Source organism: Canis lupus, chromosome 25 (assembly GCF_011100685.1).
Source record: "Canis lupus familiaris isolate Mischka breed German Shepherd chromosome 25, alternate assembly UU_Cfam_GSD_1.0, whole genome shotgun sequence".
Taxonomy (NCBI): Eukaryota; Metazoa; Chordata; class Mammalia; order Carnivora; family Canidae; genus Canis; species Canis lupus.
Window position 1 is genome coordinate 8,397,045 of NC_049246.1, and position 25,087 is coordinate 8,422,131.

At 36.1% G+C, this 25,087-nt stretch overlaps 1 protein-coding gene across 1 annotated transcript in view; it reads right to left on the reverse strand.

Annotated features, from left to right (window-relative positions):
- Positions 1-25,087, reverse strand: part of RXFP2 (relaxin family peptide receptor 2) — a 60,615-nt gene that overhangs the window by 35,088 nt on the left and 440 nt on the right. The window contains 4 exon segments of the mRNA NM_001005870.1: positions 2,494-2,565; positions 3,408-3,513; positions 6,400-6,477; positions 8,917-9,063. Coding sequence (NP_001005870.1) covers positions 2,494-2,565; positions 3,408-3,513; positions 6,400-6,477; positions 8,917-9,063 — 403 coding nt within the window.

Below are 25,087 nucleotides of genomic sequence, written 5' to 3' on the forward strand. Positions count from 1 at the left end.
TTGTGCTGTACTTTGCGTATAATAGATACTTAGTGTTTATTGAGGAGAATCTCCTTATCTCTTTTCTCTGGGTCTCTAGGAGAATCAACCTGCCTAGAAAGCATCAAAGAGCAGCTTGCATCGGGAGAGCCTCTGCTGGGTGATGATGTGGCATCTAGGTTTTCTCAGATGAAGTAGAAGTGAACATTTACTTGAAGAATTTTCCAGCTGCTCTGGGCAAGTAAGGTTAGTTCCTATTTTATTTCACTAAGAAATATTGGGGCCTGAATTATCAAAAGTAGTGATCCCATATTCTTCCCTTAGGTTGGCTAGCTGATACTACAAGAGATAAATATTGACATAGATTAATGGTCCACAAAAAGACTTGGTCTGAGTAGTTGAAATTTAACTCTTCTTTGCTTGATCTTCCGGTGATCTCTCTGCCTTCCCCAGTCAACTTGTCCCAAATTAGAGGACAAATTGTAGAAAAGGGAGTTCTGTATGGGATAGGTCACTATTTAGTCTGATGCTAGAATGATTTCTTTCCATCTTTAGTTCCGGATTATTATAAAATAAACACTAGATTGGGCATCAGAAGATAGGGGCTCTAATTCTGGCTCTTCCACTTCTTGGTTGTAGATCTTAGTTAAATCATTTAACCACTGCAGACTTTAGTTGCCCCAGAAATGATAATAAAATTTAATTAAAAAATTAATAAAGTTTCAATGACTCTAGATAATAGAATTGAAACAGGTACTCTACAACATGAGCCCCTTTCCTTTCCACTGGTGTTATTTTTCCTCTCTTGAGCATTATTCAGGCAGTGCAAGCACAATATTGATTCATAGAATGAACATGTGGTGATTCTAAGAATTTCCAGTAAGATTAACAGCAATATAGTTAGGATTTCCTCTCTAGAGGAATCTGGAAACCCAGAGTCAGTGCAGAGTGACTTGTGACGATGTCAACGTGATCACGTGCTCCAGGATGGTATTTACAGAAATATAAGATGATATTTACAAAGGCTATCATCAAACCAAGGCATGATTATCTATGTTCACATAAGATTCCACTTCACTAATGGACTTCCTTCAGTGACTTCTTTTCTTGTATGAGAAAATCTATACCTAAATTCATAAACAGCATAGAATTGTAGATGGCATTTCAAACCAAATATGTCTGTCCAAGATCAGCAAAAGATTAGGTTATTTTTATTCCTTTTAATATGTTTTACATTCTGCATTTTAACATATTTTACATTTCTAGAAACTTTCTATGCTGAAGACTGAAGGATAAAATAATATGACTGTACTGCCAAGGGGCCTTACAACATTATCTTGTTAATTTTTAAATCTAGTCTAATGATTGTCTTGGCAAGTATAGAGAATTGATCTCTTCAATATCCCAGAGTGACTAGGCTCAGAGGAACTGACATACAGTAACCAAATTCACAAGAGGTTGAATATTCTCAATTTCTTTATTTAAAGAGGAGGTATCTAATTTCACCAATAAGAATGTTCTTATACCCTATCCAAGATAACTGACCAAATACCTCAGTATGAATAATTTTGGAAGTTAATGAAGTCATCATAATGTTGTTTGGTGAGCAGGGAATCAAAGCAAAGGTAATCTCCATCAAAAAAATAGTTCATGCAAGTTTATGGTGGAAATTAACAATCCATCCCTGTTGTCCCCAGTAGAGATGTCTATGGGGATTACATTTCCCAGATCCTGGTTTTCTTTCTTGGAAGGTACTGGAAGCATCTTGGTGCTTTGTTTCTCACTGACTACTATATCTTCACTGCCTACTATGCCCTATTTATTAATATTTTCTTTCCTCAAATATGCTAATATAACTGATTTCACTAAGATTATGATTTTGTTCCTATTATCCTGGGAGATAGTCTGTATCCTATCATTATGTGTTTTAAATGATCTGATCATTCTTTACTAACATTCCTCTTTAAATTAAAAAAGTTCATCTAGTGCCTCTGAATCTACAAGATCATTTTCCAAAATAATCTTGGAAAATAACATGGAACTATGTTTTTTCTTATTGAGATGCCTGATCTCAACTTCAATTTAGTTCTCTAAAAATAATTTAAATAAAATCAATTCAGCTAGTTTAAATAATTTTTTAAAATTTTATTTATTTATTTGAAAGAGAGAGAGAGTGAGAGAGAGAGCAAGAGCAAGGGGGAGAGGGAGAAGCTGAGCCAGGAGCCTGATGTGGGGCTCCAAGTGGGGCTCATGATTTGAGCCAAAGGCGGATGCTTAACCGACTGAGCCACTCAGGTGCCTCCAATTCAGCTACTTTAAATTATGAAATGGAAAGATAATATGCTAGTTTTCAAAGCTCAATTTCCTAATCTTAGTTACATTTGGAAAATAAATTTCATGATAAAGTTTAACAAGTTTATATTTCATTTTACTTAAAGATAAAAGGCATCTTAAATAAAACAGGATTTTGTTTTCATAAGGCTTTCTTCATAAAAATACTTAATAGCTACTTACATCTGTTTAAGTTGTGTGTATTTGGTGAAAACTTTATCTGGAAGACTGTGAATTTTGTTTTTCTTAAGAGACCTGAAATAACAGGTAAAGCGGACTTCATTATGGGTTTAATGACCAACCAAAGTTTTCCCTAGAAAGTGCATACTTGGAAACAGGATATTCAATGCTACTCCATGCTACTTAATACACATTTGAAAATGACTGTAGTAACTGAGAACTTCCTCATGTGAGATGAGAAGTCCATAAGGCCAAATTAAAGCAGTTTGCAAACATTTGACAAGTTTGACTGGTTAGTATCATAGACTGGAATGTCTGTGGTGATTTAACATCTTTACTGTCTGGGTAATTTAACAAAATACCACAAACAAAACAAAACAAAAAACCCCACACAAACCAATGGAAAATCCTAATCAACTCAATCATACTCCAATGAATGAGATCTTGAGGCTCTCAAAACCTTTTGCCAAGTACAGGAAAACTTGCACAGTGATGATACAGCCAGCCAGCTTCATAGATCTTTTATATCTTTTCAATCTTGGACAATTACCACCATTTAAAATGAGATAGAATAAGTTAGTGCTCTTCCTTTTTTTTTTTTTTTTTCATTTTAGTTGTCCAGTACTGGCAGTTTAGTAAAAACAATAAGCCGGAAAGTAACTGGAAATAAACACTCCATATCACAGACTTTTGTGAGCTAAATGATATCCAGGCTAATCTAACACTCCGTGTTTAAACCTGTTTTCCCTGGAGAAGAAGCATGAGGAATTCTCTGATGGCTGGCAGTTTAAAGGGAACTTCTATTATTTTGCTAATATACAAGTAACATAAAACAGAAAAAGGGAAGGTTAGATTAGACCACATGGTTTCCATATGACTGTACAGGCAAATATCATCAAGATGTGAATTCTACTCACAGTAATGTCGTATTGCTGGAAATCACTGGTACAGCCCTTAAGTCAGCATTTATACATTCCAATTCAGTTCCTTTGCAGTCACAGGGTTGTGGATACTGATTTAGAACTAAGGAGCAAAAGAGTAGTATTTCACTGGGGAAAAAATACCTTTCTTTCATTGTGACTTTATCTCTAATAAATAACATTGTTCTCTCTTCATTGAATGTATAACATTTACATCTTTGGTGCACTAATTCAGGCCCATAATAAAAGCAAAAAAAAAAAAATTCTCACCTAGTCAAATAGAGACTAATGTGCTTCATCTCAGTTCTAGCTTCCAGTGGTCATTTCAGAGGCACTTCATAAGTGATTAGAAAGAAACCACAGAAAGGTATAAATGGCACAAAAGCCTCTAGTGGAGCAAGATTAAGTTCCCTCACTGAAAACATGAGTATGATGGAGTAAATCTGTAATGGGTCTAATTGAGTCAATTTAATTGGATTGAATGACACAAAGAGGTTGCTCAATAAATTCTTGTTGATTAAAATGAAATTTAATTCTTTTCATCTTTCAAATTTCTAGAGCTGGGAGAAGAGAGAGATGCAGGTTCTGCTGTAGCGTCCATTGGCCTGATTGAAATCAACCAAGTCAGATTCCTTCTTTTGATTCTTTGTTTTTCATTATTCTCAAGTTATAGTGGAAGATAAAAATTGTAGAGAAGCTATAAAAGTGGGAAAACCAACCATTCATCTGTCAGAAACATTCAGAAGAAGAAAAAACTTCAGAAAATTTACTGGGAAGAAATTTATATAATTATTAAGATAATGGTATATAAAAGGAGTGAGAAATCTTTGGAGAAACCAGGCCAAGTTGACCCATGGGACAATCTGTGTGTGTGTGTGTGTGTGTGTGTATATGTATGTGTGTGTGTTTGAGAGAGAGAGAGAGAGAGAGAGAGAGAGAGAGAGAGAGAGAGAAGCAATATTTATGAAACACTTGATTTTGCCCCGATCCTGTAAGTATTTGTTTTGATGGAGCTAAGAATATGAGAATTGTTTTCCAATTTTTGTATTTACTATTACTTATTTAAGTCTTTATATGTTCTTTCTAATTGCTTCCTTTAAATCACTTTTATCCAAACTTTTAAAAAATCAGTTTCACTGAATTTTGGTTATTGAGTACCTGCTTAATTCAAAAGATGCATTGTAGTGTATAAAGCTCTGGAAAATATTCTATGTTGTTTATAAGTTTATGCTTATAAAGATAAGATAAAGATAACTTTAGATTAGATCTTAACTTAAAGATAAGTTCAAAATGCTTACTTCAATGTTTATTGACATTAAAAATAGTGGTTACATTATTAGATTGAAGACCTGGGGTTTGAAATTCTTATTTACCAATAAAGAATTCCATGTAGTCCAAGCTGGACCTGTTGCCTAAGCTAACATAGATCCCTCTCTTGCAAGTCAATCATACCCTCAAGCTCTGGATTCTTCTTCAGAAATGCTTCCTGCATCTCTCTGTCTCAATTTTCCCATTAATATTTTCTGAGCTCAGATTCTGAGTATTATTTTGAAGTATTGTAGGAAACATTATGATCAGTATCTCTTTCACCAGTCTCTCTCCTCAACCTTGGCAAGTTGACATTTGGGTCAGCTCATTTTCCATTGTGGCGGGCTGTCCTGTGCAGGGTAGAATGCTCAACAGCATCCTTGTCCTCTGCACACTAGATGCCAGTAGCAACCCACAAGTGATTACAACTCAAATGTCTCCAGACAATTGGTTGAGAACTACTGTTCTAATCCATTCGCTATAATTCTGGTGGAAGAACCAGTCTCACCAACACTTCTTATCATGTGCTTCTTCCTCTTCATTAAAAGAAAACAAGCCCACAATTTTGGAGGTTGCCCACTGTGTACAGCAGTGATCTCCATAATGGGGATGTGTACAAGATGATCTATTGTAGTTCAGGAAGAAAATATTAGAACTTTCAGTTATATTTATTTTTAATCTTTTTAATTTCTAATTTTTATATGTGATATAACTGTGCATGTATAGTAAAGCATATAAGTGGTAATTATAAACTGGTATTATAAAGTGCATAATATAATGCTAATATAGTGTTTAATATATATGCATTATATGTTCATAATAGTATTTGTATATAATTGCACATGTACCTACCTAATTATGTCTACGTATACATTATATACATGTATGTAATATAGGTATAGATAAAGACATGATTCTACCTACAGCATAGAGGCAAATGTCCAAAGTGTGCCCCCAAAACCCTTTGTGGGCCTCATCTTCTAGGTCCAGCTCCAGCTCTTCTGCCTCATGCACTCAGAACCACTGGGAAAGGCAATTGGGAGGTGCTCTGCACCTTCCTATCCCAGTGTTTTGAAGATCTTACTCTCCTGCTCATCCTGTTATCTTCTCCTCTTCCCTCACCCAGGACTTTCTAGGTCCATCTCAAAGTCATTTTCTCTGTGGATCTTTCCCCACCCCTGGCACAGCCTTCATTTCTTCCAATGGGCTTCTGCATTCCCTTGAGCAAACATCATCCTCCAGCTTAACATTGTATTGTACCATCCCTGCTTCCATGAGGATTTGTCTTTCCTGCTACAGTGTGTAGTATTTGTGAGTTGAGGCCACATCTTGCTTATCATTATCAGTATTTAACATGGGGGCTGGAAAGTAGTTGGTACTCAATATCTTTATTGAATAAATTAATGAAAGGGAAAAAGATCTTTATTATTTGTCATAATTATTCAATATCTCTATATTCTTGCAATCACAGGCTAATACATAAATGAGTATGAATGGAGTATGCTGTTTTCTTCCAACTCTTCAGTCCCACGGCAGACAACAGATCAATTGACCACTGAAATACATTGAACTGAAATTAAAATTCTAAACGGAATTTATCACCCTACCCATATAAATCCATGCACCACAAATCATGTTGCTCGCAAAGCTGATACTGAGTCTTTGAATCAATACCACTTACAGCACTCCTGTGTTAATGCCACATTATTAGCATTTCCATGGACTGTGCCAAATATAGTCGCCCATCCACTAGTGTCTCCTGTGAAATGGTGATGAATATGGGTCAGTTATTCTATAAATCAAATATCAAATTACAAAACAAAAGTATAAAAATTTGATAATGAAATCAATTAAAATTTGTTTAAGTAATTGAATGATAACATTGATGGTAAGGGAGAAAAAGCTAGGCAAAGATCTAGATTTTTTCCCTTTTTTGCGGTTATAAATATTTCAAATGTATGTATCAGAAAATGCATAATGGAAATAGATAATTGTTTTACATACATATATCCATCTTGAAAAATATTACTTGTTTCTAAGGCTGACAGTTTAAATGTTTCATCTTAATTTTGAAGTCCTCAGAAGAAAATACAATCTGAATTGTTTTGTCATATGCATACTGCTGCATATGTATATGTAGATACGTACTTGATAGATGTAATGACTAATAAAATATATGTCACCTGCCCTTAATAAAGCAAAAGCAAAGTTCCTTATAATAAAGATTATCTAGTCCTATAGATGGAATAATATTTTCTCAATTTGTCAGAGGATATAACCTGCTTATTTGCTAAATTTCCTTCTCCTTTTTCTGCAAGAAAATTTTACTCTTTTTGAAAAGGAGGTCTGATTTTGAAGTATCATTACCTTAATATATGCTATTAAAATGGCAAGATACATATTATAATGTATGATACTGAAGTTCATACAAATAGAAAAGTAAATTTAAATAGTTGCCCACAGGTGCCCTTTGATCCCTGAAATCTTTAATTTGTTTCTATTTCTTATTAATACCCACAATGGTTTTTTAAATGATTCTATTTGATGCCTTCACATGAATTATTTTTAATTTGCATTCAGAACATCCTCATGAGGTAGATAAACATGCAGGATCTCTGATTCCTATGCAGTGAAAAGGTAATGCCAAGAATTTGATTGACTTGCCCATTGCCATCCAGACAGCTGCCCTCATTACTGAGCCATGATTGAGCACCTACTGTATACTCTACTGTTTTAGGCTCTGGTGACACAGAGACAAATAACACAAAAAGAAGAACTCTTTTCAAGAAGTTCACGTCTAGTGAAAGAAGTACAGTGAAAAGACAAAGCAGTCCTTAGTACGACCATACAGCTACAGCCAGGATGCTATGGCAACAGAGAGATAAGGTGTTTATCTTAGACTGGTGGGAGAGCTTCAGGGTGGGGAAGTGGGGCCAGGGAAGCCCAGCTTCTCAGGGGAGAAGGGGACCTGTACTGCATCCTAAGGATAAGCATGAATGATTCACAGGATGTGAAGGCAGAAGTTTCCATGAGGGGGACCCATGCATGAATACTCAGGGGCAGGAAAGCAGATTCTAGAGACAGATGCCTGGCATTCCCGGACAATGCTGTCTCACTTTGATTGCTAGTTGGGCAGTACCAAAAAATGGCAGCTCTGTGTGGTAGAAAACACACAGGATTCTCTCGGATTCAGGAAATCTGGGTTCTAGTGTCTACTCACTCATTGACTAGACATGTCAACCTGGCATTTACTTCTTCAAGTAAAAATATACAGGTTATTTTAGACAATATATACTTTCCCAACATACATGTCTGAAATGGCCTGTAAGACTTTTGGTGATCTGGCCTCTGCTTACCTCTTTACCTTCTATACCCTTGTTCACTCTGCTCAAGCCATACTGGCTTTTCCAACCCACAAATACATTTTCATGTTTCATTGAGCCTCAGGGTCTTTGCACTTGCTGTTTTGTCTGCAACTCTGTTCCTTCATAACCTTTCATGGTTTGGTTCTCAATTCAAATGTCAGCATCTCAGAGATGTTTTCTCTGGTTGCATCTTTAAAATAGTCTTCCTTTCAGGTCATTTTCTATTTCATTATTTTGTTTTCTATTCTTTATGACACTTATCACTCTCTGAAAACTTTAGTATTTAAATAAATCTTAATAATTAAATACATCTGGTTTATTTATGTACAGATTTATTGTCCTCCTTGTTCGCAGGTCCAAGTGAACTTCATGAGGGTAGGACCTTCTCTCCCTTGAGCCTGCTCTGTCCAGGTGAGTTGAATAGCACCTGGCACATTGTGGGCATTCAGCAGAGGTCTGCTCAACCAATCAATTCTCTAGGCAGAGCCCATTCACACTTTATGGATATTCTTGCAGCTGAACTAAATTACCAAGCCAAAAAAAAAAAAAAGTCATAGGAAGACATTTAAAAATTAGAATATGGACATCCAAGTAGATTTCAAAATATGATTTCTATTTTTATCAGTTTTGTATTTCTGATTCACACAACCTCTACCTGTGACAATTCTGGTCATCATCACAAATAAATTGGGGAGCAATTATCCATGTTACAATAGGATTCCATATAGAATAACAATTCCTCTCTTCCCTTTCATGACAATTATTATTTGGTCCACGCAGTTTGAGGCTGTTCACAGGGGAGGTGCACATCTGGAACTGAGCAGGAGACTCACCACAGTTGTCCTCATCAGCCCCATTCCCGCAGTCATCCACGCCATCACAGTGAAAAGCACGGGGTAAGCACTTGGTAAGATTCCCACAGGGAAAGTATCCTTTTTGGCACAAAGGAGTGATTGTACTACCCTCAGTCAGTGGAAAATCTGTGTGAAAGAGGGGACACAAATCTCATGTAATAGAAAGTGTTAATATGGACAAACTCTTTTCATTGGCATCCCTTTTAATTTTCACAGGAACCCTGTGAGTTGAATTTGTCTGGCATTATTCACAGTGCACAATTTCTTTGAATAATATTCTTAATTATGACATTCTAAACAATCATGGTCATGTCTAACACCAGGTATACCAACAATGGGATCAAGGTTCATTTTGAACTAATTTCAGGAAGGCAATAGTAAACAAAACCAAAGTAATTGTCTTACTTTCATGTGAAATCAAAGGGTTGTCTGTCCACTGTTGGAAATAGAAAGGTAGAGCCATGAGCTAACAGAATTAAATAGGTGGATTTATTTACTTATTACTCTTTTATGAGAAGAAATTGAGGTGACATAATAAAAATATATATGCAAAAGGACAGTTTTAGTGTGAATTAGAAAAAATCTAGAGCCACATTTGAATAAGGAGAAATAATAGTAAGTAATAGCATCTAACACTCATTGAGCTTACTGTGCCCCAGGCCATTTGCACAAGTGGTTTATGTCAGTTATCCTTCAACTAGTTTATGTATGGGTGATACTGTCCTTTGTGTTTCAGGTGTAAGGAAGTTAAATGAACTAATTGATTTGGAAAGTCACAGAAGACTTGTTCTCTATCCTTCTGCTATGTTAAAAAACATCTTATCACCAACCCAAGGAAACCCCTGGCCATGATGCCAACCTTCAGTGGCACGATTAGGAGCACCTTGCTAACACTGCTCGCTCCCTTCGGTTAGTGAAAATGAATGATAGACATGCCTGAGTGTGTTGCATGGCTCCCTTTTGGTCAATTTCTGTGCAGTTTCACCTTGCATTCCTTTAAAAATATATACATGACTTCCACAATTTTACTAGGGTATTTATGAAAAACATCTCTTTATTTTCTGGAAAGTATGCTTTCACAACTCAAAGAATGTCTCTTACATATAAATTTCTGGAATGTTTTTGGTCATCCTATCCACAGAGTAATTTTATCAAGGTTAGTTATATTCCTTTCTTCATTTTTTCATTCAACCTAGCTACTATTCATCTCTTGTCTTCTCCTATGTTCCCTGAATAAGACTAGTTTGAATTCATCCTCACAGAGGACTGACACCCCTTGAAGTGCAGCTTCCTGCTTTAATTGATATCTTCATAACACAGTAGTTATCAGTGGACCTCTGAGATCAGGGGATGATTCAAATATTTGTATGGGGAAAGAGGATAATGAGAACTAAATTGTCTTTTGTAGGCGGGAAGTTCATAGAGAATAGTTTAACATCTTAGAAAACACATTATATTTTGAATTGTTTATACTCAATTTGTCTAATTTTCACTTCCTTTTAAAAATAATGAACACCCACACACACACGAGAGCCTGGTCTTTCTTGGGGATGGCTGGACAGACCAATGCACACTCTATTCCAGAAGCTGCTGCTGCTCCATCTGCTATACCTTCCTTTGATGGAGAAGGTGGCCCTTGGATGCTTTTCTACCCTTTAGATTTTTGTTCTTACCAAAGCAAAAAATATTTGTTCTATTATTGCTGTAGTGGTAGATGAGTGATTTACTATTAGCAACTTGATATAAGACCAGTCAGGTCTGACTATTTTAGGAAAATTCTACTGCACAGTTCTGGGAGTTAGTTTGTTAAGCCTATTCACATAGGGAGAGGCATACTGAGTCATAGATTTTTAACTCTCTTCTTTCTTGTAAACATTTCTGTAGAGGGCAGATTTATTTTAAAAACCAGCAGTTCTCCTGTATTTGGAACATGAATGACTGAGAGTCAATATATCTTAGTGCAGCAGCTTTGAAATTTTTTATGATAGCAACTCACAGACATATATTTTATATCACAATCCAGCATAAAAACAGACATACACTGAAAACAAAATTTCTTGAAATATAACTTGCCTTTTACTTTGTGGGACATACTCTGATCATTATTATTCTATCTTATTCACTTGATCACAAGCCACTAAGTTGACCTCATGATCCACAAATGGCATATGACCCATTATTTATAAATATTCACTAGTGATGAAGTACTCTGGAGACCATCAGACCTGCCTGGATTGGAATTTTCTCTGCAATTCACTAGACTTCAAGCAAGCCACTTAAGCTCCAAACTTAGTTTCCTTGTATTTAAAATGAAGTTCAGGTAATACACCCTATATGATATGTTCAGGAACTAGACAAGCTAATGCTTGTGAAGTACTGGATAGTGCTTGGCCCATGATAAATCCTCAGTTAATGTTAGTATGAGGACAATTTCAACATAGGGCAGGAAAATAGGACTTTCAGAAGGAAATTCTAATGTAGAACAAAAGCTTGCTGTGCCTTAGCATTGCAGGATTTTTTATATGACTTCTAAGAAAGACGTAACAGGGACTATAATAAAGCTTCCCCTACTTCTTCATGTTTTTCTATTTGAAAAGCTATGCGACATAAATCGTTTCTATTTTAAGCAGCCTCAAATCACTTTCGAAGCTAACGGGATTGTAAATGATAAAAAAAAGAAATGAAAATGCCCTTAAAACCTCATAATAATAATATTTTCTTAATGATCTAGAAGAAATGATTAACCATTTGAGTAAAGACAGTTTTAAAATAGAAAGCTAAGGCTGTGTCTAAGATATTTTGAAGGTAATATATTGTATTCCCTTGTGGGGTTTGCCATGAAGATAACCTTGAGTTCTTTGAAGGCTGGGCCCAATTAAATACCCATCTCACAAGTGCAGATTCAAAGCAAGATAAGTAATTAATTGTCACAGACAAGAGGGATCAACTTTATTTCTTTGTCCCTGGAAGAGAAATGGAATACATCTAGCAAGTTACAGTGAGGGAAGGAGAAGGGAAAGACTGACCATGTGCAAACAGAACTTATCAACTGCATTTCTCATAATTTCCCATTTGCACTCAAAAATGACATTTTCCTGAAGACATCCTCAAGGTATAAATTTTATGTGGAAGGAAAATAAATAAATGAAATCTATTCCCTACCCCTTGCTCTCTGTATCCTAAATCCCTATTGTCCAAGTTCCTGGTACTCATTTGGAGCTCAATAATATTTTTAATGAATGAATTGACTAATGGGTCATTTAGGAATGAAAAGAACTGAAGAAGAGCTCTTTTTCAAGATTTTAACTTTCCAAACTTGCAAGCTTACATATTTTTAATAACAAAATATTGTTTAGTTTTCTAAGTACTCCATTTATTATTTTTTCTGTCATTATATAACTTAAAAGTAGTTAAGAATTCCTTCTGTGTTTGGTACATACTGAAAAAGAATCAGTAGCTGTCTGTAGAAAGCATATTCTGCTGTCTAGTCTTCCTGCCATCTGTAGAAGTGGAAAGAGATAGTTTTTATTGAAACTTGGGGATTATTAAAATGGAGGATGTCTACATAAAAGCTATCTTGATAGCTTCTGCTGCGATTTCTATGGGATCCCTGCCAAACACACAGCTGAGGGGAGGTTTGAACATGTGAGAGAAAATTGCTCAGTGAGGGCTTCTTCTCTCTTCTGGTCAATATTCTGGACATGTCTGTGCAAAGAGCTTTTTAAATGCCTCCTTGATAGCCTTTTGAGGCCAACTGGACTGCTGCCCAAGAACATTTTTTTGCTGCCTGCCAACACCTTTCTCGTGTTACTGGGAAACAACAGGTGAAAATGCATTTTTAGGTCCTCAGTTTAAGAATCCATGGAGATGTGCGAGTCCCTCTTTGTTTTCTCTGATTCTTTGCCACCACTAGTCCTGCATGAAGGTGAAGAAAGCCCTTTTCGCCCCAACCTGGTGTTCTGGCTGAGATTCTCTCCACACTAATGCCAGAGATGACAGCTCTATAGTCCCAGAGGGAGACATAGAGGACACTGGCTAATGAGGCCATTTCCCAGAATGCACCACTCCTAGTGGAGTTCAATTCAGATGCAGATGAAGCTTCTGTCATTGACTAAAGAGCCAGCCACTCTTTACTCTAAAGAGCAGCACCAGAAGAAGCATTTATTTAACATGCAGAAATGTTAACTGAGTGCCTTCTATGTGCTAGGTCAACAGGTTAGACAATGCCTAGTCTCACCTGAAGCTCAGATGCTAGGATGTCTGAATGCAACTCCATTCACAATGCAAAGCAAAGGTGAATCCAGCTCATTCACTGAATCCACCTTCTGGAAACCCTCCTATAGAAAGAGTATGAGCATCATAAAAGCCCACCTTTGCGGGATGGATGATTTATTGTTTGTTTGAGATAATTAGTAAAATCTTCCTTAAAAAAATTTTATGTTAAGGTGAGTGGAGAGAAATTAGTCTCTTGTTTATTTTTTAAACTGGAAATCTTATACTTTTATACCTCTGTTTGGTCCTCCCTTCCCTGACAGTATCGATCAGTATGTATAGGATTCAGATCGAGTTTATTCATACATTTACCAGCCTCCTTCTCATTTCACAGATTGCTACCTTAAATGAATTCCTCTAAGCACCCAACATCTGCCATGCTCTTCTGGGACAAACCAGTCATCTCAGGCTAGTGAAAGTCCCTCAGGATCCTATTCACAGATGTTCTGCAGAAACTATCACCCCATCTCCTTCTGCAGATAATTGTACAAAGTTTGAACAAATGGATTTGGGGTAATGATGACATACTAGGTGGAAGACAGTATAGGCTCAATATACATGTTGATTTAATTTAGAAAAAAAGGGAACTTCAATTTGCCTATATCATCATCAGCAGGGACAGATCTCAGCCCCACATTTCCCTTGACTGGGTGCATTTGTGTGGATCATGGAACTGAATGCCATGGCCCTGGAAGGGTTATAAGGGATATAAAAGCACCAGGATGACTTCTCTTCTAAAAATATCTCTGCTACTCACCAATAAACTGCTTAAATTTCACCTTTAGGGATGAATTCTTTTAAGTTAAAATATAGTCTTTAGTATTTAAATACCTATCTTGTTCTGCATGAGTTTGAGAGACTATCTTCTTCTTAAAAGCTGCCTAAGCAAGGAATTTGGAGAATGATCACTGTGGCAGACCAAGGGAAGAGGAACATAGAAGGAATGTTTTTAAGAGTGAAACCTGATGGAAACTTAGCATGGGAAATGTGGAAAGGAGAAAAGGTGGCTCTCTTTTCCCTTCTCTTGCTCTTCTAATTCACTCCCAATTTGTTGACTGCTCTGTGTCAAGGACTTTCACTAACTATTCTTACTCTTGATGGTGATTCTCCCAAATTCTAGTTCCACTGACTTACAGATTTACATATGTACAAGACTGCTGCATGTGCCCGGGCAGATGTACCTAATGCAAGCATGGGGCACCATTCACATAGACAGCTGGTGTTAAGCTTCACATAGAAGCCCCACAGTCTTAGGCTGATGCCCTGAGTGCTTCCTTTATGATGCACAGAAGACAAAGTTCTCTTTCCCTGCCCATGCTGAAGTTGTCCATCTATGTTCTATATTCCACTCACCTTCATGTTCTCAGAATCTCTCTCTGTTAATTATTATCTTTGTCTCCTTATTTTAATATCCCTGTCTCTCTGCTAGATTTTAAATTAATGTTACTCTTATTCAACCAACTCTCATCTTCAAAACAAACAAACAAACCAAGCAATCTGTGAACCCAAATCCTACTATATCTACAGTAGAACTGAGACCCCTGTCTCTCTTCAAAATTGAAGTTCTCAGAAAAATCATCCAAGTGGAGAAGAATCCACTTCTCACCAATATTTCTGTCTTCCACCCACAGCATCGGTCTTGGCCTTGCTGCTCTGCTGAAAGTCTCCCATTGGAATCATTAATGTCCTCTTTGTTACTAGACGCAGTAGGTATTTTATTGTCTTCATCCTACTCGACTCTGTATCATTTGACATAGCCAACTACAGCCTCAGGCTGAAACCTTTTATTCCCTTGCCTTTGTGGTGTCTCACTGCCCTGGTTTATATCCTCCTCCATATTCCCTAAGGGTCCTCTTTCCCCATATCGCCTTAATGCATTGGCTGCTCTTTTCTTTGTCAGTACTCTAAAGATCACTGATAGACATATAGTCAAAGATTTCTGAGACCATCAAATAAAGAATTAAGATGGGCCTGCAGCAAGTTACTAATATTTTAGTTTGTCCAATAAGATAAATTTTTAAAACCCTAAATTACTGAATATTATAATAATGATTTATTAGAAAAATAACATTGTATCATTAAAAATTACACGAAAGATATCCACAGGAAAAAAAGACAATCCTTTAAAATAAATACACTTAGCTTTATGGAAAAAACTAACTTATTTATGCTCCTGGACTGGTAAAACTTTGATTCCTGACATCAGTGGCCTAGAACATAGTGTTTGGAACTATGTGTGAGAAAATCAAATCTGGCAATGTTACCAGAATTCTTTAGAGAGCTTAGCCCTCTGGTCTATAACTCACAAATATTTTTGCTCAGTCTGTCACTCGTCATTAACTTTGCTTATGACAAGGGCTCCAGAGATGGATCTATCAAGTTCTGGCTTTGAAACAACTATGCAAACTAAAAATAGAAGGTAACTTACTTGATTTAATAAAAGATATCTATAAAAATGGAGAGTATATAATATACTTAATAGTGGATTTTTGAAGGCTTTACTTTTGAGGTTGGGAACAGGACAGCAATGTCCACTATTACCACATCTATTCAACATGATATTGGAGGATTAGCAAATGTAGTGAGAGAAGGCAAGTAAATCAATGGTTTAAATATTGAAAGAGAATAAATAAAACTGGCATTATTTATGAATGGTTGTGAAAATAAAAAAACAAAAAAATTAGTATTAGTGAATTTAGGATGGTTTCTGAAAATCAATGTCAATTCTGTATGTCAGCAACAAACAATTAGATAATGAAATGTTTAAAAAATACTTTTTGTTATAGCATCCAACAGTGTTATATATTTAGGAAGAAGTCTAACAAAAATCTGTAAGACATTTATATAAAGTATATGAAGTTATTAGTGACATTAAAGACTTAAATAAATGGAGACTTAATATTTTAAAGATGCTGATTCTTCCCCCAATTGATCTACAGTTTCAAAAAATTATAATAAACATCCAGGAGTGTGTATGTATGTGTGCATTGAAATGGATAAGTTGTTTCTAAAAGGCATATATTTTGGAATGCCTGGGTGGCTCAGTGGTTGAGTGTCTACCTTTGGCTCAGGTCGCGATCCGAGGGTCTTGGGATGGAGTCCTGCATTGGGCTCCCTGAAGAGAGCCTGGTTCTCCCTATGCCTATGTCTCTGCCTCTCTCTCTTTGTCTCTCATGAATGAATGAATGAATAAATAAATAAATAAATAAATAAATAAATAAATAAATAATATTTTAAAAATAAATAAAAGGCATATATTTCTAGAAGTGTAAAAAGAACTAGGTCAGTCTGGAAGGAGAAAAGGCAAGAAAACTTATCTGTAAACTAAGACTTATTATAGTGGTACAATAAATTATGCAGTGTAATACTGGAGGAAACAGATGAACAATAGACAAATTGAACAGAATAGAAAGTTCAGAAGAAGACAGACAAATGTGAACATTTGATTTATGACCAAGTGGCACTGCAGAGCAGTTGTGGGGGCAGGTACTTCTAGGTGGATTATATTTAAATATTAAAAGTAATCCAAGAGACTTCCTGGAAGATAATAAGAGAAACGCCTTTATGACTTTAGGATAGAGATTTTAAGGAAAAAACCCAAAAGCAGAAAACAAACAAAAGCATTTATCATAAAGTAAAAGAGCTGAATTAGACTATATTAAAATTAACAACTTCTGTTAAAAAAAATGAAAAAAGATACCATTAAGTATAAAGGCAAGCTACAGAGTAGAGGATGTTTCAGAAAGTTTGTAACTGGAATTTATGTGTGTGGGTGTGTGAGTGTATGTCAGTGTATGGATTGTGTGTGTGTGTGTGTGTGTGTGGGAGGAGGGGAGAAGGAGGATCTACAAATTAATGAGGAAAAGATGAACAGTAAATAGAATATGGGCAAGAAACTAATCAGATACATATCGCAAAAGTGGATACACAAATGGCCAAAAACATTTGAAAAAGTATTAAATCTAGTTAGTATGCAGGGAAATGCAGTTTAGAACTACAATGAGATATCACTACAGATTACCAGTATGGCTATAATTTTAAAAACTACCAATACTACACTATTTGGCAAGGATGTGAGATTATGAAGACTCTCATGCACTGGTGGGGTGTTTCTTGGAGCAACTGCTTTGGGAAACCGTTGGTCATCCGCTAAACACAAGCCTCAAAAACCTGATGAGTCAGCAGTTTCACTTCTAGGCATGTGCCCATAGAAATGCGTTCCTTTGTGTACCAAGAAACTCAGGCAAGAATATTCACAGAATATTTATAGACTCAAACTGGAAACAACCCAGATGTCTTTGAAAAATATAATAGATAAAAATTGCGGTATGTTTATCAATGGCATGTAATAAAGTATTGGAAATGAACAAACTAAGTCATTCAAATGCATTTCCAATCAAACATAGGCAGTGGATAGTTCTCCTCTACTTTTTATAATTGTTGCATACTCTGTCAGGAAGAGGCTCCTGGCAGCCCTACTTCTATGGTAATAAGGTTTTGAGGCTTCATCTTGTGCTGTTCTCTACATCCAAAATGTCATTTTTCTCCCTTTTTACTTCATCATTCTTTTTTTTTTTAAAGATTTTATTTATTCATTCATGAGAGACACACAGAGAGAGGCAGAGACACAGGTAGAGGGAGAAGCAGGCTCCCTACGGGGACCCCGATGTGGGACTCAATCCTAGGACCCCCGGATCATGGCAGATGCTCAACCACTGAACCACCCAGGTGCCCCTCACTTCATCATTCTTTATACCCATTTCAAAAGTTATTTCTGTGAGAACTTTACTAATCACCTCCAAAATCTCTCCAAACTATGAACTTTCTCTTTTTTTCTTCCAAAACAAAACATCTTACACATATCTCTATTGTAGTATTTATGGCATATTATTACAGATATTTTTTTCCCATAGTGTACTGTGCCATACTGATGGAAGGAAACTTATTGTATCAATTTTGATTCTCCAAATGCCTAGCAAAGTTTTCAGTTTTTAGCACATACTATATGCCTCAAAATTGTTATCTAAACTTAATTAACATTTTCAGGGATAGCAATACTATTTCCATAATGGGACTATACATACCTAAATTCCTGTATGCGGAAGTGGGGAGCACACGGGTACTACCTGATAATCCATGTCAGAAGAATAAGCCCAACTTGAGTGATCATGTGCCAGATATGACGTCAACGTGGGTGAGGTGCATATGGGAGCTTTATGTGCATTTCTCTTTTTTAATGTATCTAATATCAATGCTTTAGTTTTTTTATGTTGGCAGTTTTGCTTGGAGTTACCCACCATGGAAGAGGAGAGGTGGTTAGGTCTCTCCTAATTCCAAGTAGATTCTATTTAGGTTGGGGTAAGGTGGCCCACAGTGGCTTATTATAGTATATGCTCTGTGTCTGGGAATCAGGTTATAGCATGAGTAATTTCCTCACGCTTTGCTCTTTACAAAACTCTTGCAATTCATTCATACATTGGATAAAAATCACACCACGTTTGCAAAACCCTGTGCTCTTAGTAAGGGCAACTTGTTTTTCCAAGTAGATAATTTTAGCATTAGTTATAGTAAGAGTGGTATTTGTAAGTAGGAAGTAGGAAACAGCCAGAAAGGAATGGTTTCTGAACAAGGGAACAGAATTTTTCACCAACACTCAGCATGGAATATTATCCCTTTCCTGACTCTAAGTAAGTTTACCTAAAGACTCTCTCATCTCACTTTCAAACAGAATTTAAGGCTTTTGAGGGAATATTTTTGCAGTGGCCCTCAAACGAAGAATGGAAGTAAATCAATATCTTTGAATTTCTTATATTTCATGAATTTACATGAAATTAAGTTAAAAGTAGAAATACCTACAATAATAGATACACTATTTCTAGCCTGTATGGTTGAGCCTGAAAATCTCAGACGAAAGTGTAAATAAGAAAGAGACAGAGAGGTGGGCAGGAGGAGGGAAAGAGGAGGGGAGGGTAAAGGAGGGAAGAGGAATGAAGGCAGTGTCTGAATTAGCACTCTTGTCCTGCTACTGGGAAATGACTAGTTCTAGTGTCCACTGGCTGGACCATAATCAAGCAGAAAAGTGGGTAATGAAAACCAGGTGACAATTAAAAAAAAAAAAGGATCTCTCTCTACATCAGAAGAGATGCCTCCCTAGCCATTTTGTCATAGGTTTTTTGTTTCTTTCCAAAAAAGGGAGGGGTAATTAACATTGCGACTACCTTACAGTTAAATGTGCATAGTAATTATACTTTTTTTAGATCATACTACCTATTAAAAGGCTGTATATTGATCATTAGACAATATAGGTTGGGCTATTCCCTTGCTAAATGTTTAATTTGTTCTTACAGTGCTCAAAATTAAAGAAAATTCAAGCAGAATTAATATGTTAAATAATGCAGTGAACCCAATTAGCATCCTCATATGCACAAAGAATATAGCAAGGAATTAGCATCTCTTCTAGGAAAAAAGTCAACTTATATTTTGATGTGCTAACTGTAATACCAGTGTTTCCAGAGGTGTGATCCATAGGACAGCTTATCAGATCACCTGGTTTGCTTCGATAATGTGCAGAGTCCTGTGCCCCAGCCTAGACCTATGGAATCTACTTGGGGGTGGAGTGCTAGAATCTATTCCCTTAACATCATCACAAGTGGTTCTTAGAAACCCAGCAATTCTACCAATATTATGACTGAGGCTAAGAGGTAATTATTCAGTATGCTGAAGGCCAAACGGCTAGAAAAGGGTAAGGCAGTGACTTGAAGACAGTTCTGCTAACCCTAAATCTAGCATCCTGGCCACCCTGCTTCCTCCCCTCCCAAACCCCTTACATTTGTATGGCACATCACTTTACTACTCTAAATCTCTGGTGTATATGCCCCCCAGGGTCCAATTTCTGATAGGACAAAATCTGAAGAATGAAAATTACCTTCTTTTCTGAGCCTCTGCATCAAGATGATCTGTTGTGAGCAAGTTCTGGATATGCTTCCCACAATACAGTTTTCCATAGACACACAAAAAATTGATACTATGTTTCTTCATTAAAACATTAAACTTATAAAAGAGACACTTCTCCACAGAACATGAATAGAGAAAAACCCACTGGTATGACAGGAGCTAGCCTCCTAGGTGGACAGGGAGCTGAAACTGGATGAGCATTTGGGCTGAGTGGGCTCCAAGCCCTTTGTGAAAGGGATTGAACAAGGCTGGCCAGCAGGTACATGGACCTACAAGAAGCACATGCTAGGACTGAGCCCCTGATGGTGAGTGGGGGATGAAATGGCTCTGCGCAGCCACCAGAGGTTGTGAATTGGATATTGCCCAGCCCATGCCAGCAGTGAAAGCAGCAGTGGTGCTTTGCAGACTGAACATGAGATTTGGAACTGGTACAATCCCCAAGATTTGAACATCAGCTACAGCTCAGATCTGAACACTGCAGTGGGCTATGTTGAGGCAATTACGGGATCCCTCATAGGAAGAGGTGTGCAGAAGGAAAGTCCCTCCCACTTTATGAGAATGTCCAGGGCTCCAGAAAAGGGAGAATTCGTACCTAGGTAATCGGACAATAGTGCTTTAAAAAATAGTTTAAATCTGTATGATCAAAATTCTCAAAGAAATAATGGAAGGAATAATATCAAGAGGTAGGAATGGAAGTTTATAAAACCAGAACAGACAGATTTAAATACAGTTGGAATTACTGGAATGGAAAATATCATCACCAACATTTTTTTTTAAAGAATCTGAACAGATTGAGTAAAAAAATAAAGTAGAATTACAAAAAAGAGAATTGGTTAAAATAATCTCTCTCTCTGTCTCTCTGTCCGTCTTTCTCTCATCAAACACTTATTCTAGCAAAAAAGAACTTCCCCAGGCAAAGAAAATAGTCATATGGCACTGGGGAGAATAATATGGCACAGGACACAGTTGGTACTCCGAATAGGGTGATGGCTAGTACACTTTAAAAGAAATGTATTTCAGAATTCATAACGTTTTATTCTAGAAAGTTAATGTGATGTGTATGCTATAAATGACATAACATTGTCTAGTGGGTGTGGGACAAAAATCACATAATCAAATACAATAGTATTTATCTATATCACAGTGTGTGAAAATTTACATTAAATTTATAAATGAAGGCTCTAAATGGCTTCTAGTCAATCCTGATTTTTTTTTTGTAGGCAAAAGAGTTCAAACTCTGTTTTCAGAGCTTTCTGGATTTCAGAATTGTCCAGAAATCACCATGGACCCACCCACAAAATTAGCCAAGTTGGAGTTGAAGCTGTAACGAGATAGAGTACCAGGTTGCTTGTGTTTGGATATGTGTTCTAGCAATCTGAGCAACAGAAATGATGACTGCTGACCAGGCCAGGAGCCACGGGGGCTAGCCACAAATTACAGAAAGGAGACCTGGGCCCCAAAGGGCAACAAGGCAGACACATGAAGACCTGGAGAGGAAGCTCCAGAACACCAGGAGGTGATTAGAGGTGGGGCACGCTTGAGGAAGGAGGAAATAGGAGGGCAGATGGATCCCAAGGGGAAATGACCAGGAAGATGTTAACAACAAAGTGGAGTAGGTGTGGGAATTAGGGAGCATGAGATGTGAAAAGCGTGAAGCTTGAGCTGGAGAAGGTAAGAGCTCAAAGAGCAAGAGAGTTGAAAAGTGGAGGCAGGAAGATGAGAGAGAGGAAGTTTCAGAGGCTAGGAAACCTGGAAGAGAGCCCACAGTGAGGGGGTGAGATGAACATAGGGCAGTACAAGAGGCCAGGCGGGCATCTGAGACAGATGCGTCCAGAGGTGAGAAGAGAGGGTAGATGTGGTAGGGGGAGAATCTAGGAGAGGAGCACCCATGGGGATGGGTGGGGGAATGCCCAGGAGAAGAACAGAAGTAAGGACAGATGCCAGAAGAACAGTGGAAAGGAAGAGCAGCTTAAAAAAAGAGGTCTACCATTTTATCAATCACAGTGAATCTCTTTTAAAAGCGTTTATTAATAAAGCCAGTCCTTCAATTGCAACTCCTTTCTACTCTTACAATGTTCAAAAGTTTATTTAATCATAGGAACATTAAATCAAATCATTTTATTTTGACTTGAAGACACTTTTCTGAAGTATTTAACACCAGTGAAATTATTGCAAATTTCATTTTTTTCCATACCTACTCAATGACTGGTGAGAAATTGTTGTGTGTGAATAAAGCATAGAAGACAGGTATATATTTTTTATTTTCAGATAATTCCACTACTACTTCTCATGTAAAACAAGCACATTATTTTTTTTTCCCTGATGAATGTTACACTATATATTTACCAAACAAGTAAAGCAAGCCACTTTTGGCTTCTTAAAAACCATGTGTATGTGTATATATATATATATATATATATATATATATATATATATATACACATACATACATATATACTGTGCATTTATCATCATGTAATTATGTACATAAAAACTATTCTTAGTTAACTGAATTTTATTCAGGCCACAATTTTCTAGGATAAAAGTGTACCATTTGTCATTACTAGCTTATTTGAAAGCATACCAGTTTTGTCTCTAAAATCCAGGTGAGTTGACAGCCAATTTTGTTAGTTCAAGTAAAATTCCTTAAAACTCTTAAGGTATCTGTTCATATTTATTTACAATAAGATGAACAAATGAATAAACGTCTGTCGCAGGGTGTCTTTAGGTAGTACCTTTAGAGAGAACACATCTCAAGTAAGTTTCCTTTCTGGGTTTCTAGTATTTTCCCTCTTCCCTCACAGTAGGCTTCTCTCAGCCCTCAAGCAGGTGAGTTTCTTTTTCATTAGTGGTGCTGCGTTAGCCTCTAGGTATGACTGGCCTGCAGTATAATTGATTTTCACAGCTACCAGCATCATGATGCCATTGTGTGAAATTAAAATTGAGTTGGAAAACCTTATCTCAAGTCACAGTAACCAATTAGAAGTGACATCACTTAAAAAAGCATCCAAGCTGAGCTTTAAACTTGTCCACTAGGGGGCAGTCAAACACTGCTCACTTCAAAATATTGTTCAGGCAATGTTCCATTGACTCCATTTTTTGAAGGTGAGCAAATTATTTAAGTAGTAACTGGTAGTTACCAAGTAGCATTCTGGGCACTTCGTGCTTTTAATTTCCCATAGAAACCCATATTTTTGGCTTGTGGTATTGTCCATAATTAGTCCACCAAAACTTTTGTTGGGAGGAGGTGACTTGAGGCTGATTAACAAGGATACCCAGTGAATAAATCGATGATAAAATACATGTACAAAGTTATACGAAGATATGTTACCCTTACTAATTGGATAATGTCTGTAGCTTACGTTAGTCAATATCGTTCACCCCTTAGGGACCCAAGGGTGATGATAGCCAGAAGAGAAAAGATAATAGCATAATGTCTACCTTTTCCTTTTATTTAGCTCTAACCTAAGAATCTATCACAAATATTTATGTAAACTTAAAAAGCAATCTGTGCTCTTACATAATTTTGAACGACTTTTCTTTATTATAGCCTAACTGCTTTAACTCTATCAATTTAACTGTGAAAAAAGTTTTCACTAATTACAGAGCAAATGATCATTATTTTTATTAATAGGAGTAAGATACCAAAGCATTAATATGTCTAACTTTGAAACTAAATAAGTTTAAATATAAAGGGTTAAATTAGCAATCAAAAGTAATGTAAAATCAGAAAACGGAAATTTCCAGGGAATTACAATTGGAAAATTTATCAGGTTAGTACTGTGGGTCTACGGCATTTACTTAGAAATAAAAAACGAAAATCATCTGTTTAAAATTTCTTTCCTCCTTTTTTTTTAGTTCAAAGAATACCATTACATTGTGGTCAGTCGAAAAAGGTTATTTCATGAATAGATGTTTTTCATCTCCTAAAGATTTTGCTTTTCAAAATCAATTAAATACATACCACAAGCAAAAGTAGTACTATAAATTGGTTAACTATAGTTGCATCCTGTACAGTTAAGAATTAAGGGTACAGATGACCTCTACAAAGTGTTTTTGATCCGAGAATCTACTTTCTTACCTTCTATTCTTAAAAATCATATTAAATTGAATATTACAAATGTGCATAGGATATGAACTGAAGAAAGACTTTAAATCAAAGAAATGGACTGCTTCCTACAACTGTATTTCATGTCAAGTGAGTTTATATATTCTTTCTTTTTAAGAAACGCATAAGATCGCACTTAAATAACTTACGTTTTCATGTAAAATGGATTAGAATACAAAATAAAAATCAAGCTAAGTATATTAGAATAATACTTTGAAACAAAATTTTAGTATTTCAAATTCAAAGTAAAATTTAATACTTAAAAAATATTTTATTTGTTAGAAGTTTGTAAATAACTGCTCACAAATATTGCCTTTTATTTCAAGATTAAAATATTCAGCTGAATTCATTTAATGAAAATTGACAATCTTAAATAACCTAAAACAAGTGTCATAGAGAATAAAAATATTTTCAGATTCTTTTATTCTCGGATGTTTATAAAAATTCTTTAAGAAAGACAATGAACTTAAACAGATATATTTTGAGTAATAATAATAAATCCAACATGCCTTGGGTATGATATATAGATACAAGTGTACAAATCTATATTTTTCTTTACTGAGTGAAGACTATTTTTTCCCTTAGCTTTACAAGAAAAATGCCGCTATCTTGAAAATTAGCAGTTTGACTGAAATAAAGATGTTTAAAAGTTAAGAACAGTAAAGAGAATTATCTACATAGGTATACTTTTGTACGTTTTAATGATTTTAATTTATATAGGTCTGCCCTTAGGGAGAGCTTCTGATTTTTAGATTCGTCCGTGCCTATTTTTTTTTTTTTGCAATTCCCAGTTTAACTATGTTAACAAAGAAACAT